This window comes from Netta rufina (assembly GCF_964035555.1).
Source record: "Netta rufina genome assembly, chromosome: Z".
In the NCBI taxonomy this organism is placed as follows: Eukaryota; Metazoa; Chordata; class Aves; order Anseriformes; family Anatidae; genus Netta; species Netta rufina.
This window is the reverse complement of record NC_140126.1, coordinates 9,632,898-9,647,852: the sequence shown is the minus strand read 5'-3', so window position 1 is coordinate 9,647,852 and position 14,955 is coordinate 9,632,898. Positions and strand designations below refer to the sequence as shown.

The 14,955-nt window shown below is 36.1% G+C and overlaps 1 protein-coding gene across 1 annotated transcript in view; it reads right to left on the bottom strand.

The window, feature by feature from the left end:
* The window catches only part of WDR70 (WD repeat domain 70), a 139,976-nt gene that overhangs the window by 56,857 nt on the left and 68,164 nt on the right, over positions 1 to 14,955 (bottom strand). Inside the window, exon 10 of the mRNA XM_084305378.1 lies at positions 4,814 to 4,988. Within this exon, the coding sequence (XP_084161504.1) occupies positions 4,814 to 4,988 (175 nt within the window). The remainder of the gene's footprint in view (positions 1 to 4,813; positions 4,989 to 14,955) is intronic.

The following is a 14,955-nucleotide window of genomic DNA, read 5'->3' as shown; positions in this document are numbered from 1 at the left end:
CCTTCCTCACCCTAGTAACTCCCATTTGTCACTGAAAAACATCTTGATCCTTTCCTGTTTAGAGTGGAAAATGAGGAGAGCTTTTTTGTTGATGATTTTAAAGAGATTTTAATCAACTTTAAATCGTATTACACTTTTAAGCTACGTATCAGGTATACTAACAGTCTTCACAAAAATTACTTCAGTCTTTAAAGAGAGCTATAAATGAGATACTCCTATTTCTACACAGGAAAACTATGGCATAGAGGCTTACTGATTACAAGACACACTTCATTCTTAATGCTAAAGACTGGCTCCATGGATCACCTTGTTCAGCAATATATATCACTATTGGTCTTTCAGAAATCTCTGAGTGGGCAAGCATAGGCAAAGATGAGGATTCTGAACCTATCTGAACTGCAGGTAAACCTAGTGGTTTTATTGCACTGTCCTGCAAATCAGTATTTTTCAAGGTTCTGTCTTATTTTTACCACTAATGCTCTCCAGTTCTCCACATTTGCCAAACACTTCTCAATGTCTCAGAATATTTAAATTGAGTGTTCTAATGTGTTATGTTACGATTGACTATTTCACACTATTGTTTCCACTACTCATTGGAAGTTTTAAGGAAGTTATTTTTTATGTCCTTTGAAGCTGTTATTTTAAGCCAAGTTGACAGTGTTCATAATATTTCAAACAAGCTGACAGATAGTTCTGCTAATGTGCACTGTAAATGCACATATACGTGAACCTTAAAGAAAAACCATGCACTGACTAAATAACACACATGAGAAAATAATACAGATTTATGACAAAACGAAAAAACCCTCTGAGGCAGGTGATTATAATGGATCATGATCGTGCTGAGGAAGTTTGGAGAAAGGCAAGGCAGAGCTGGAATGCATTTGGCTAAGTTCAGCATTAGCAAGTTACCAATGTCAGTGTAATGAAGACCAAAAATAAAAAAAATAAAAAAAAAAAAAAGAAGCGTTCCTCCAAAAGTGTTTTTACTCTCACTGCATACAGCTGGGAGATTTGGAATTGCACCAGAAAAACAGTGGAAGCAGAAAAGTGAATGAAACACTTATGGTGTGTGCTACTAGTCAGAACTATAGAAGGAAAACTGATCACATACTGAAGTCATGGCCCTATGCACCGCAACACAATTAAAAAATAGCAGATACCTAGACGGCTCTAAGTGCCTTGGAGAAAACAACTAACTCATGACCCTAACTTAAAACAAACAGCTACTTTAGCTTTGACAAGAGAAAAAAAATATATATTATTTTTTAAATTAAAATATATTTATATATTCAAAAAGATAATTTAACCGCACCATTCTGGACTGAATTCTACGTTACTGAGAAGTAAACATAAACGATTCTAGGCTGGTGATGGGAAACTCACTGTAAAAATCCACTTTGACTGCAGTGCTCCAGGGTTTACAAATAGTGATTACAATCCAAATCCAGCTCAATATGGTAAATCAGTGCACAATATAAACAGCCTGTTTCCACTGCCAATGTTTCAATTGTTTAAGTGTTCCCAAGATGCTACCACACATCATCAGGGTTCCTGTAAGTCAGTTGTAAAGGCATCAAGTCAAGTCTGGAGCAGAGGACAATAAACCTGTAACCGGCAGTCAAACTAGGGTTTCAGTGGAAAGGAAGTTTTCTGGGAGCTTTGTCAGGCAGCTCCTGCCAGCTTGCACACAGGCATAGGTTTGAGAGCCACTGGAGGAAGCGCGCTTCCTACCAGCACTGCAGCAATGTGCCTGCTGTGATTGAGGCCAAGGAACTGAGTACCCCTTTTGTTCTAGGACAGAGCATTATTAGACCCTCCAACCTAGCAGTGATAGTCACTTTTGCTCTTGGTACTCTTGTTTGCATGACTCTTCTCCTGTGGGAAAGCAGAGGCCTTATGTTTTTCTGGCAAAGAGAAACTTCCCTCTACCTAAGTTGGCTCTGCTTGAGGGTTGTCATTTATTTTTTTATTTTTTTTTTTACCCTTTTCTGCATCTTAAATAATTAGGCTGGAGTAGGTCAACTAACATAATGGTTTCTGTCACAAATAAGTCTGTCTAGAAACCTTAACAAACTCTGGAGTAATAGGCAGTATGGATAGTACATGGTGTGAGCCACAACATCTGGTAAGAACACCTTCCTAGACTTAGTTTGTGCTGTTACTGTCTCACATGGGAACAATGGTATAATGCTCTTTATATTTGTGCTTAAATGCGAATATGACTTCAGAGAGTCAAAACAGGCCTTTATTGTATCAGCTCTGGCATGACAGTAGGGTGAACTATGTATGTGCCAAATCCATAGTTAAAATAATGATGCCAGAATCATTCCTAATTGATCAAGGATAAGAAATTACAGCAACTATTTTCTGCTTTGAAACACTGGTGGTTTTTGTTACAGACTCAATTGAGTCTTCTCAAGTTAAACACAAATGCTGTCTTAATTTGGACTTTAAACAGAGCTGGTATTGTAGTACAGTAAAAGCTGTGTACACAGTTCTACACTTGTTTCGACAAAGTCAAAGAATATTTGATGGATGAGCATTAAAATTTTTCTTAAATCAGAAGTTAATATATCTGCTATGCATTTCTTCAAGCAGCTCACTCCTGCTTCACAGCTTTGCCTATCTCTCTGTGTTATCTAAAGCTGCTTGTACCCCAAAAAGTGCACCACTTTGTCATAACTTACATTTTCTTGTTTGCCTTTACAAGAATCTCTGTATCCTGTCAAGCCAGTAAGTGCTTTCACCATTCCTCTGCAAGAGTCAATCTCATCCCTGTCCTCCTTTTTCAAACTCGTATTTTGAGCATGTGTTTCTTTTTTTCTTCTTCTTCCTCCTCCTCCTTTTTTATCCTTTCCCAATGGCAATATAAGATGGAGGCCTTTTCTTTTAATTATTGTTATTTCACTAAGTTGCATTTTGAACAGCCTGATTTTAACTACATGCATAGATTTCCAATGCGTACCAACAGTTTTAACTAAGAATGCCACAGAAAACAATCTACACAGCTCCTTTACATGAAAGTCTTGTATGTTTCTTAATTATGCCAACAAAAGTGAAGGCAAAAATTCCTTAGGCTTTAAAAATGCAAACTCAAGGACACTATCAACATCATTTCCACTAGGAAATGACTTTAGTCTTGCTTTGGTATACAGGGGTCACCAGTTGGAAATTGCACAAGATGCACAGGATACGTCTTTAAATTATTCATAATCACCTTAAACTGCACTCAATCAGCATTGCAATATGTCACCTTATAGACACACTAAAGTTCAAAAGGAAAAGCACATGAAAAAGCAGACTACCAAGAGCACTATTGTTAAAACTACACCAGAAAGCTTAATATTTCAATACTGTATATGTTAAAATAAACAACATACACAGGTGATGAAAGCCAGTCTCTGAAAAATTTATTATTCTGTTAGAACAAGTTTACACTTAGGATGAATTCTCAAGCTTCATGCCATTAGGAAGTTTTACTGGGTTTATAGTGGAAATAAAAACAGAAATAAAAATAGATGACAATCCAAAAATACAGGCTGTACTTTGAATATGATCAACAGACTTTCTTTTTTCTTTACATCTATACATTTCCCCTTGCCTCCAAAGATCAAATTTAATTCAAGCTTTTTAAAAAACTCCCTAAATTGCCTGTTTGCATTTTTAAAATCAAGTGTTTTGAAAGATGAAGTTGAACAGATTAATACAACATGTATTAGTTCAGTAATATTTCCCTCAAACCATCCTTTCCTAATTGTACACTTACTTTCCAAAGACTTATGATGTCAGTTTGATTCTAAGGATTTTTTTCTCCCTCCACCCCTGCCCCCAACTTCTCTATATTCTTACTTTGCCTTTCAAACAAATTGACCCTATTCTCAGTTTCTCCTCCTATACATGCCGTAAGTATTTATCCCATTGACATCGAAGGGATTGGGCATGAATTCCCTGGATAAGATGGGCATACAGCAGATAGTTAGTGATTAATTTAAAAAGCAGTAAAGTTTTGACTGGTGAATTTGTGCTCCACTTTCCAAAATTAAACCTTTGTAACTGGACTGTTTGTAGACTACTACACAAAGCAAAAGCAAGCAGTTCTAAACTTCAAATGATAACATAGTAGTAAGAACTGTATGCCTTCTTTGTCAGACTCATTAACTGCTTGAGATTCAATTTTAAGTTCAGTATCAACAGCAGAAATTACCTACAGAGTATATTTCATAATTTTGCACATTTAAAGAAATTGAAAGTTCTGATTCTGACTTTTTTCTCTCATTCCCATATATTGTTCAAATTTGCCATAGTATTAAATTCCTCATTTTGGACAATTTAATGTCCAAATTTTCTGCATTTGGCATTTAATGTGTAGCACAATCCTTGTCTTCACATGCATGGATGTTATTCTCCTCTGCCTAGTATCTGAGTAAATAACTGATTTTGGTATGAAGTTCTACAAATTACTGCGTAACATATACAACATCTCAAATAAAATATGGAATTACATATTTTAAATTACATAAGAACCAACAAAGTAGAGCTTTTTCTGCATATATTATATCTTAATTGAATAATATTCCAAATATGCATATGTGGCCAACAGCTATATTACTATATTAGTGTTTTGTATTGAAGAGCAGCAGACTGAATGGTCATTCGTTACAAGGCAGGGGAAATGTTAAATCTTACCTGTGAGTTATTTAGATTTCAGAGGGAAACAAAGGGTAAAATATCAAAATTGATTTTATCAGCTGCAACATTCAGCCCTTGATACATTAGAAGTTAGTATTTTTATTATGTATACATTACTTACACTCATATTCCTATCCCAGATCTGGATGGAGCCATCTTGACAGCCAGCTGCAATAAGTTTACCATCTCTGCTGTACGTACAAGTTGTAGGAATGACCCGTTTACCTTGAACTGATCGTGGCTTAAATACACTTTTGTGCTTTTTCTCATTGTTAACATCCCATGTTCTCACAGTTCTGGAAAAAGGTTTAAAAAGAGTTGTTTTAGGTGAAGCTAATGGACATAATAGAAATAATCATTTATATGATATCATCAAACATCTTTCACAGCATAAATGGCATATTATATTATTCAAATAAAAGTTGTAATGACAAAATAGCATTGAAGATATGACATAGTAGTCATGAAACTACAGTGTAAGAATCTTTCCAAGTAAGAAACATCATATTCACAAACAAGCACATGAAAGTTAAAAAGAAAATAAAATAAATCCCATTCTTCCCAAATTTTCATCTAAATACATGAAATTATTTCCTACTGGAAGAAATGACTAAAGATTAAAACAAAACTGCCTATGACAAGCCTATTTTAAATTGTGTAGTTATTCTTCAGGCTTTCCTGTATTTTAAAAAGGCATTTTAAATTATTAATTGCAATGTTATTGTAGTTCTTTTGCTAATACTGTAGGTCTTCAGTTCTGAGGTAAAATTGTTCTTCAAATACTTTATAAAGAATTATTGATGCAATATTGTGTTGTGTTTTGTTTTTTTTTTCTTTTTTTAAGTTGAGCTTTTCCCACATTATTAACAAAATACATCCTTTTTCATTTAAATGGAAAAAGAGTATCTGTCTGGATCTTCAATGTTTCTTAGATACACAAAAACATCCAAATGAGAGAGAACTAAAACACTGAGATACAGGTGGAATCTTTAAATTGTCTTAGATACAAATGTTTTCTGTCCATTTAATACGCTGAGTTCTTTCCAGATAAAAATTCAAAACTCTTCTGGCATCTAATGCAGAGAAGAGTTTCAGGATTTGGCAAAGGAAGTAAGATCATTAATTTAGAAAGAAAGAAATCACTAAGTTCTCAGGACAACCTCATTTGTTTAGACTATACAAACATTGCCTATGATCCAACAGCACGTAATTCACTGGTCTTTACTAAAGCAAATACCACTTCAACAAGGCTGCCATTTTTCCAGAACAAGACACTGCAGCACAGCATTAGCAACTTCCACCAGAGCTACAAGACAGGCTACAAAGCTGACATTCATAATTCTAGGATAAAACTAACAAGAAAATCAGATGGAAATAGCTCGTGGAGTTATATATAATTGCACTTTTAATGACAGTAATGAGACATCAGTAACCTGAAATAGAATGAATCTCTGGTTGTCCATAATAAAGTCAAGATTAGTGTCATTTTTTAAAAGCTTCCTAATCTGTTATCTGTAAGGCATCGTTTTATAGTTTTGTTTGGAGCTTCAGCATAAGACATTCAAGTGTTCTGGTGTTTTGTTGTTGTTTTGTTTGTTTTAAGAAAACATTGGATTACAATGTATTTTCTAGGATCTTACAAAGAAACTTATGCTGCTATATGGAATAAGTTGTCTATCAAGGGCACAGAGTTACCACTCTTGGAGATATTCAAAACCTGACTGGACATGGCCATAGGCTAGGGGCCTAGGTGACCATTGAATAAAATGATTGAGCTAGCTTTGAACAGGATGGTTGGATTAGATGATATTCAGCAATTGTTTCCATCCTCAACCATTATGTGATTCTGAGATTCCCCTTTTATTCTCCTCTCCTTGCTTTAGCAGTAATCATCTTAATGTCCTACTTTATAACCTTTTTTTTTTTTTAAGAAAAAAGACTTTGGTCCTCCTCTTTTTAGGGCTCAGTGTCCTGTCAAAACCCCAACAACTTCAGAATAGCATAAAGCATATTCAGACCTTATTCATTTTACATTTTAACTGTCAAGAAGGAACTAACACTTGAATAGTTCTGTCTGTTACATAATATAAGACGTAAAGAAAAAAAAAAAGGTTTTGATCCCTAAATCAACCGTAGTGTCAGCAGATCGGAAGAGAAATCGAAGTTTCTTGCCCTGCTGCTTCTGCTGCAGACAGTTGGTAATACGCCCCCACATGTGAATTAAATGCCCTGTTAAGAAGGCCCACATAGCCTATAAATTGTTTTATAAGTGTTCTCTTAATGTCCCCTCAGCATTTTCCTAATGTCCCCATACCGAATATGTAGAGTAAGTTTATTGTTGCCCTGCTGCAATTTGATCTAAGTATAAAACTTCTCTAATAAAGAAAATCTTTTATAAGAAATCACCTATTATTTACAAACAGATCAATCGTTCCCAGAGAGCCCTTAACTCTTGAGCTAAGCCTGAGCCCTTTTCAAGTCAGACCTTTTAAGTGTTCTCATTTTTTACAGAAACACTTCCAGGTTTTATTAAAGAAAAAAACGGACATCGTATTACAAAAATACAATGGACAAAATTTCAGGTTACCACATAAACCACTGTGCCCTTGTTATCTGACTGAGTGACCACAAACCACAACATTAGAAATATAAACTATACATGTTTTATATTTTCTTTCAGACTATTGATGGACTAGAAGTACAGGACTCTCTGAAGGATTCCAGAGACACTTTCTCTGCTGCATTATAAGGGCCTTATTGCACAGCCTGAGTATGATGTAGACTAATTTGTTCTGACATTCCTGTTCTACTCTCCATGCTCTGTCAATAACCATCTCAACGTCCTGTCTTTCCTTTCAACAGGCACTTTGATGCTTTGCCCCTTTGTACTGTTTACACTTGAAACTTATTTGAGTCTTTTTCCAGTCCCTTTTCCTCACGACATCTAATCCTTCTCAAAAATTAACTCCTCCCATTCTAGCCAGAAGCAAGGGGGATAAACAAGAAAGGAAGCCCAGAAACCCAAATAATTTATCTTCAGGAGAATGTCTTTAAACTAGCAATATGGCAAACAACTGCTAATTGACATTGCTTCTGTATTTTCTCTCTTCTTGACCATCTGCTCTTGACCATCAGTCTCTATGCTGCAGCACAGCAAAGCCAGAGAATTCAATTCTACAATTTGGAATGTCTTTGTTTGTTTGTATGTTTTAGAGAATATTTTGGACCATTGATGCCTCTTCCTCCTTCTCAGACATAACAAAGTAATAACTGAGATTGCATTACTTTAGTCCCATTTTCATTTCCTATCTTATCCTGGGGTCAAATCTGATTTTTGTACTGAAACTAATAAAAAAAAAAAAATACCGTTGGTTTCAATCAGATCACTTCTAGGAGACTCCTTTTGAGCTAAAATGCCTCTTATTAAGAATATCTCCTTAGGCCTATAATAAGTGTGGCTTGAAAGAATAATGTTGTTTTATACTCTAGGTTGCAGTACTAGAAGTATAAGATGAATAATATTTACCTATTGATAACTATAACCAATGCATTTTTTGAACTCCACTGAAAACACAAGGCAAACATTTCCTGGCTGAATTTCTATGTCCCTGCCTGTTCTCCCCTCAAAACAAACTATGTTTAACCAAAATTTGTCCATTAGCAAAAACATTTTTAATTGTTCCTCCAACATGTAATACTGTTCTTTCATCACAGCCAATTTTTATATACTGAAAGATAAACACAGCCATAAATCTTTTTAATTTCTCCTTCAAAATTTTCTTTTCAAAGAGAACTTCTCTGAAAAAGGCTCCACATAGGCAAGTTTGAATTTAACTTTTTAAATGGTGGATTCCACATCTGCAAAACAGATTTTGTAAAGTTTTTATATTTGCCAAGAGCAATTCAAAGCAACTTAGAAAAGGACGGGAATGTTCTTTTGGAAAGGTAACATGGATATTTTCCTGACCACTGAGAAGTTAAATGATCCATACTTAAATAAACAACTAATTTAATTACTGGGATCCTTTTTTTTTTTTTTTCCCCTTCCCACAAGTAGTTTTTCTCTCTCTTTTTTTTCCCTCTCATGCTCTTACAATGTTATGACTTAGTCAAAATTTCTAGTATAATTAATTATTGAGAATGCTGCTGTTTTACACAGATTATTAAAGCTATTTATGTAGCTATGTATCCCAGCCTGCAACCATGAAAAATGTCTCTAAGTCTTGATTCATCAAGTAATACTATTCTAACAGTCTACTGAAATTCAGGGAATGAACCAATTTAAACATTTTAAAACCTAACATGTCAAATTCTACACTAAGTTTCTCTGTCCACCCCATCTCTTTCTCCATTTCTACTGGACTGCAAATCTTTCATGCACACTATTGAATGTTATTAGCATTTAATGTTAATGTTATTTAATAATAGTAGAAGTCTATTCTTTTGAAACTTACAGCCAAAAAAAGCAACAGAATTCATTACTACTGCAAGTACAGATAAAGACCTAACTTTGTACATCTAGTAACTGCAATTCAATGCCAATCTTTCTCATAAAATATAACGCCTTCCTCTATGATAAAATTTGACCAAAAAGGCTAGCTTGGAAAGCTATTGGTTAGTTTAAAACCACCATAAAAATACTGCTACAGTTGAATTTATATGCAGAACATGGATTTCCAAGTCATCTTAATCACTGATAGAAAATGCATTTTATAAAGGAGTTAAATTTAACACTTAAATCAAAACGAAAAAAAAACAAGAAAACAAACAACAACAAAAAAAAAGATCTTAAAGCAAGACTTACATTATCTTTTTTTTTTTTTTGACAACATAAAGCAACTCTACCTACACAGAAATGAAATCAAGAAACTTAAACAATATGTTGAAAAACCATGTAAAGTAGAACATGTAAAAAGAACAGACAGATAAGATATAGTTGAAAAGCTCTGTCAAGATTCGGCACATATAGTGACATAAGAACATGTCAGCAAGAAAACTTTCAATATTGTATTCTCTTTGCGCTCTTTCAGCGGAACTAAGTTATAGCCTTCTCTTGAGCACATGAAGGTCAAATCACCTGCCAGATACCAAAAAAAAAAATGTATACACATGCAGATGGAGAAATACAGAGAAACTTTCCATACTTGTTTGGCAGAAAAACTTGAAATAAGCTACCTACTCCCAGCATCTGAACAGAGTTAAAATAATTTAAACCAGAGTGAACCAGAGTACAAGAAAAGAAGAAAAGTCATATTCAGCATAAGGAAATTCATAACTATGGAAGAAACTGCCAAGAAAATAGACACAGCATTGTAATTTATAACAATTATTCTGCTTGTTAGTTAAATTATCCCAAATGTTTTAAAAAAAAAAAAAAACTTTAATATTTTACCAGAATAATAAACAAAACATCACAATTTTATTTTTGTGACATGCAGCAAGTAGACTGAAGCAATTATGAAACTGTATTTTTCTGTATTTCCAAATAAAATTGGATATTCTGCCACTATTTAGATAACTACAGCTAAGTTATAATTACTATTTGGGGGTGCTGAAAGTAGATTCAAATCTAATGACAGTGAATGGGAATTATCCCCATTTCCTAATCTTTATGAATTAAAAAGCAAACCAACTCAAAACTGGAATGACACATGTGCAACTGTTTGCATGGTGAGTAGTAGACTCTGAATTACTAAGCAAAAATCCTGCATCTAGCCAACATATGTAAGATCTGAGGAAAACTAGACTGGAAGAGGAGATGGAGACAAACAGACTATGACAGGGTTAACCGGGTAAAGAAATCAGAGCTCTTCGTGGAGGTCATGGACAAGAGCAGAGATGGAAAGGGACAAATTGGGTGAGGAAAATACAAGCATACCACTGAAACGCTAGGAAAAGTGAGGTAGCAAAGGCTTAGTTGGAGAAATTTTACAAGCCTCAGGGAAAAAATAAAAATAAATATTATGGGAACGAACATACAAATAGTAAAAAAAATACACAAGACAGAATATATGGTGAAAAAAAAAAAAAAAGACCAATTGTGGAGAAAAACAAAAAATGTTAACTAAGCTAGATGGACAGAAAGCAAAAAAGCAGTAACCGAGGGTATGCAGGTATGCAAGAACTATTCCAGCAAGAGTCTATACATCTAAGGAGGAAGGATTAGCATTTCATATTATCAGTGCTGCTTAGAACCCAGAAATTCAGTTAGAAATCTCAAAACAGTGATTATGTTTTGAATACAGGATTACTGTCTGAGGGGAAAAAAAAAAAAAAAAAAAAAAAAACAGCCCCAAGAACCAATGCACCTGAGCGAATTACATAAAAGAAAAATTATGTTAAATAAACCTTTAAATACTACTGAATGGAACTGAATGGAGAATGCACTGCACTGAGTACAATTTTTAAAACGTTCAATTTCTGCAGGAAATACATTTAAAGGCAAATCACTGAGTCATTTAAAAAAAGTGGGAAAAAAACAAAACAAAAAAAAAAAACACATGCTCTGGAACACTATTTAGATTCCTGAAAGAGTCATATAGAAAAAAAGGCCTCTTCAAACTAAGAAAATGGACTTAAAGGCATATATTGAAAACAGGTATTGCAGAACTCATTGGGTAATCAAAACAATTAACACAAGCGTTCTGAACTGTGTGGGGGTGTTCTGGTTTCCTTCTCGAATAACTTTTCTTAGGACAGTTTAACTCAAAATAGTTACAATGAATTCAAGGTATCTGAAACAAACAAACCAAACTTTCCTAGTCTGCTCTATAGGCAAAGACTGATCATGCCCATTGGTGCCCATATTCCTTGTAAACCTTTCTCCCTTCTCAGCACTTTCCTAAAACACTGAATATATTTGATTGCATTAGTGATGAGCATTTGGGCAACTAGACTACACTAAGGGAAAAAGATTCTTAAAAGACTTTTTAGCTGGTACTGACAGGTGATTTGCTTTGCTTCTTGTTGATGAAGTCTTCAGAAAACAAATCTGATGGAAGAAGGGTCATTTTTCTTTTCATCAGCCATTAGGCTGGTAATCATGAATGCCTGCATCTAAGTATATTTCTTCAGTTCAAAACAGCAAAGCATTTAAACAAGCCTCCACAAAACCATTTATGGATAAGAGAACAATCCCCCAAAGATCTTCTCATCCAATAAGTAACAGGTTCAATGATTTCAATAAATTATGATAAGCATATGAAAAAGTTTGTGGTTCTAGTGCTGAGCAGTTCTTTCTGCTTGCATTCTTCCAGAAGAAAAGTTCTTTAAGTATTTGGGTGACTTCCAAACTATCTGCTGGCACACAGCGACAGGAATACATGCAGTAACATCAGGAGCAGCCCACCTTCATAAGGAGACTAATATGAACAAGTGAGCACAGACCCAACATAAGCAAGCACAGCTACGTAAAGAAAAACAAATTCTTCTGAAGATGGAGAAGTTTGTACATTTGCAGAATAATCATTCAACTGTAAAAAGTTCAATATACTTTTGAATTAATAATAATTTGGTCTACATTATGCCATGCTACTTCAAAAAACGAGAATTGGTATTTTCCTGAGACTCTGCAAACAAGAAGAAAAGTCCTTCGTTTATTATTGCAGCAACATCTAACTTCAATGTTATTATTTCTACACAGAATATCGGCTGAATTGGATGTATTAGATGACTGACTTCTGAAAGCTGTAACAGTAAAAGGAGGTACGGTTTTATGCCATTTTCCAAACTGGGCAAAAAGGCAATCAACTGAGATCCCATCTCCTACATAATAAAGATAAGAGTGCGATGTAATCAGTCTTGCTATGGGGTACATCAGATTAAGATCAAAGGGAAAAGCTTAGGGTAAAGAACATCTCCACAGTTCAAGTTACTGTCACCTGCATCAACTGAAATGACTCAAGAGCAGTCTTGCATGCTACAGCAAAAGCAGCAAGAGAAAATCACTATGAAAACAGGATGCTTTCTAAAGAGCTGATTAGTCATGGCTATAAAAGAGTTAAGGTTCACTTGGATCTCTAGTGGTCCTTCACCCCAATAAATAACTGATTCAAACTAACATTCAGCAGCACTCTCCATTAAAACAGTGAAATAATCTACTGAAATTTAAACTGTTAAACAATGTAAATCTCAAAAGCAACACCTCTCAGCTGATACTATAGACATCACAAATAGACTTTGTAACCACTTTTACTGACATCTTAGATCTCACTCAGAGACACATTTCTGCAGCTCCATTAGCAACAAACAGCAATTGAGCAGAGCTAAAGAACAATACTGTTTTTTTCAATTTTGTTGTGTTTTTTTTTTTGTTTTGTTTTTAATGTGTTATGATTTTTAAGGTTAAATTATCTATTCTAAAAAAATGCGAAGTTTAACTCAGTTGTGCAGATTAACTACATACTTGGGGAAATAGAAAATTTTTAAATTTTATGTTGTAATATGATTTCCACAAAAAATAATAATAATAATAATAAAAAAAAAATCTTCTAAAGACCAGGCCAAACTACAGCACGTAAAAGTGTAACAAATTACAAACCTCTGTATTTATCATATTATCTGAAATACACACCAAAGTATAAGATACTTCCTTCCTCATCACAAAAATTAAGAAAAGAAGGCAGAGTATTTTGTAGAGAAGACATATGTTTTTTGTCACGGTTTTGGCTGGAATAGAGTTAGTTGTCTTCATAGAGGCTTGTATGATATTGTGTTTGGGATTTTTGATGAAAATAGTGTTGAAAACACACCAACATTTTAGTTGTTGCTGAGCAGTATTTGCACTTAGTCAGGGACGTTTCAGCTCCTTGTGCTGCCCAGCCAGTGAGGGGCTGGGGGTGCACCAGGAGCTGGGAGGGGACAGGCCAGGACAGCTGGGCCAGGCTGGCCAAAGGGATGTCCCACACCGTGAGGTGCCATGCTTGGCAATAAGAGATGGGGTAAAGAGGGAGGAAGGGGAAAGGAGGAGGATGGCGTTCAGAGTGACTGCGTTTGCCTTCCCAATAAGCTGTTAAGCATGATGAGCCCTGCTGTCCTTGGAGCGGCTGGGCAACCTGTTCTAGTGCCTCACCACCCTCTGAGTTTACAATTTATTCCTTATATCTAATCTAAATCTACCTTCATTTAGCTTAAACCCATTACCCCTTGTCCTGTCACTACACGCCTTTGTAAAAAGCCGCTCCATCTTTTCTGTAGGTCCTCTTTAGGCACTGGAAGACCGCTATAAGGTTTCTCCAGAGCCTTCTCTTCTCCAGGCTCAACAACCCCAACTCCCTCAGTCTGTCTTCATAGGAGAGGTGCTCCAGTCCTCTGACCATCCTTGTGGTCCTCCTCTGGACTCACTCCAACAATTCTATCTTCAGAGGCCCCAGAACTCGGTGCAAGACTCTCAAGAGCAGAGAGGTCTCACAAGAACAGAGCAGAGGGGGACAATCCCTGCCCTCTCCCTGCTGGCCACACTGCTTTTGGTCCAGCCCAGGACATAGTTGGCTTTCTGGGCTGCAAGTGGATATTGCCAGCTCATGTTGAGCTTCCCATCAACCAACACCCTGAAGTCCTTCTCTGCAAAGCTTGAAATGCTATTATGCTTGGGATTGTCTCAACCTAGGTACAGGACCTTGCACTTGGCCTTGTTGAACTTGATAAGGTTTGTGTGGGCCCATATCTCAAGACTGTCCAGGTCCCTCTGGATGGCACCCCTTCCCTCCAGCATGGTGACAGTACCACACAGCTCAGTGTCACTGGCAAAACTGCTGAAGGTGCACTTGATCCCACTGTCTCTGTTGCCAACAAAGATGTTGAACGGCACCAGTCCCAACATGAACCCCTGAGGAACACAACTCATTGCTGGTTGGATGAATCAAGCCGTTCACATCAAGATCTTGACCACAACTCTTTCACTGTGACCAGCCAGCCGATTTCTTACCCACTGAGTGGTCCATCTGTCAAATCCTTGTCTCTCCAATTTAGAGACAATGATATCGTGTTGTACAGGGTCAAATGTTTTCCCTCTGTACTCGGCTCTGGTGAGGCCGCACCTCGAGTACTGTGTTCAGTTTTGGGCCCCTTGCTACAAGAAGGACATCGAGGTGCTTGAGCGGGTGCAGAGAAGGATGACAAAGCTGGTGAGGGGCCTGGAGAACAAGTCCTACGAGGAGCGGCTGAGGGAGCTGGGCTTGTTCAGCCTGGAGAAGAGGAGGCTCAGGGGCGACCTTATCGCTCTCTACAGGTACCTCAAGGGAGGCTGTAGCGAGGTGGGGGTTG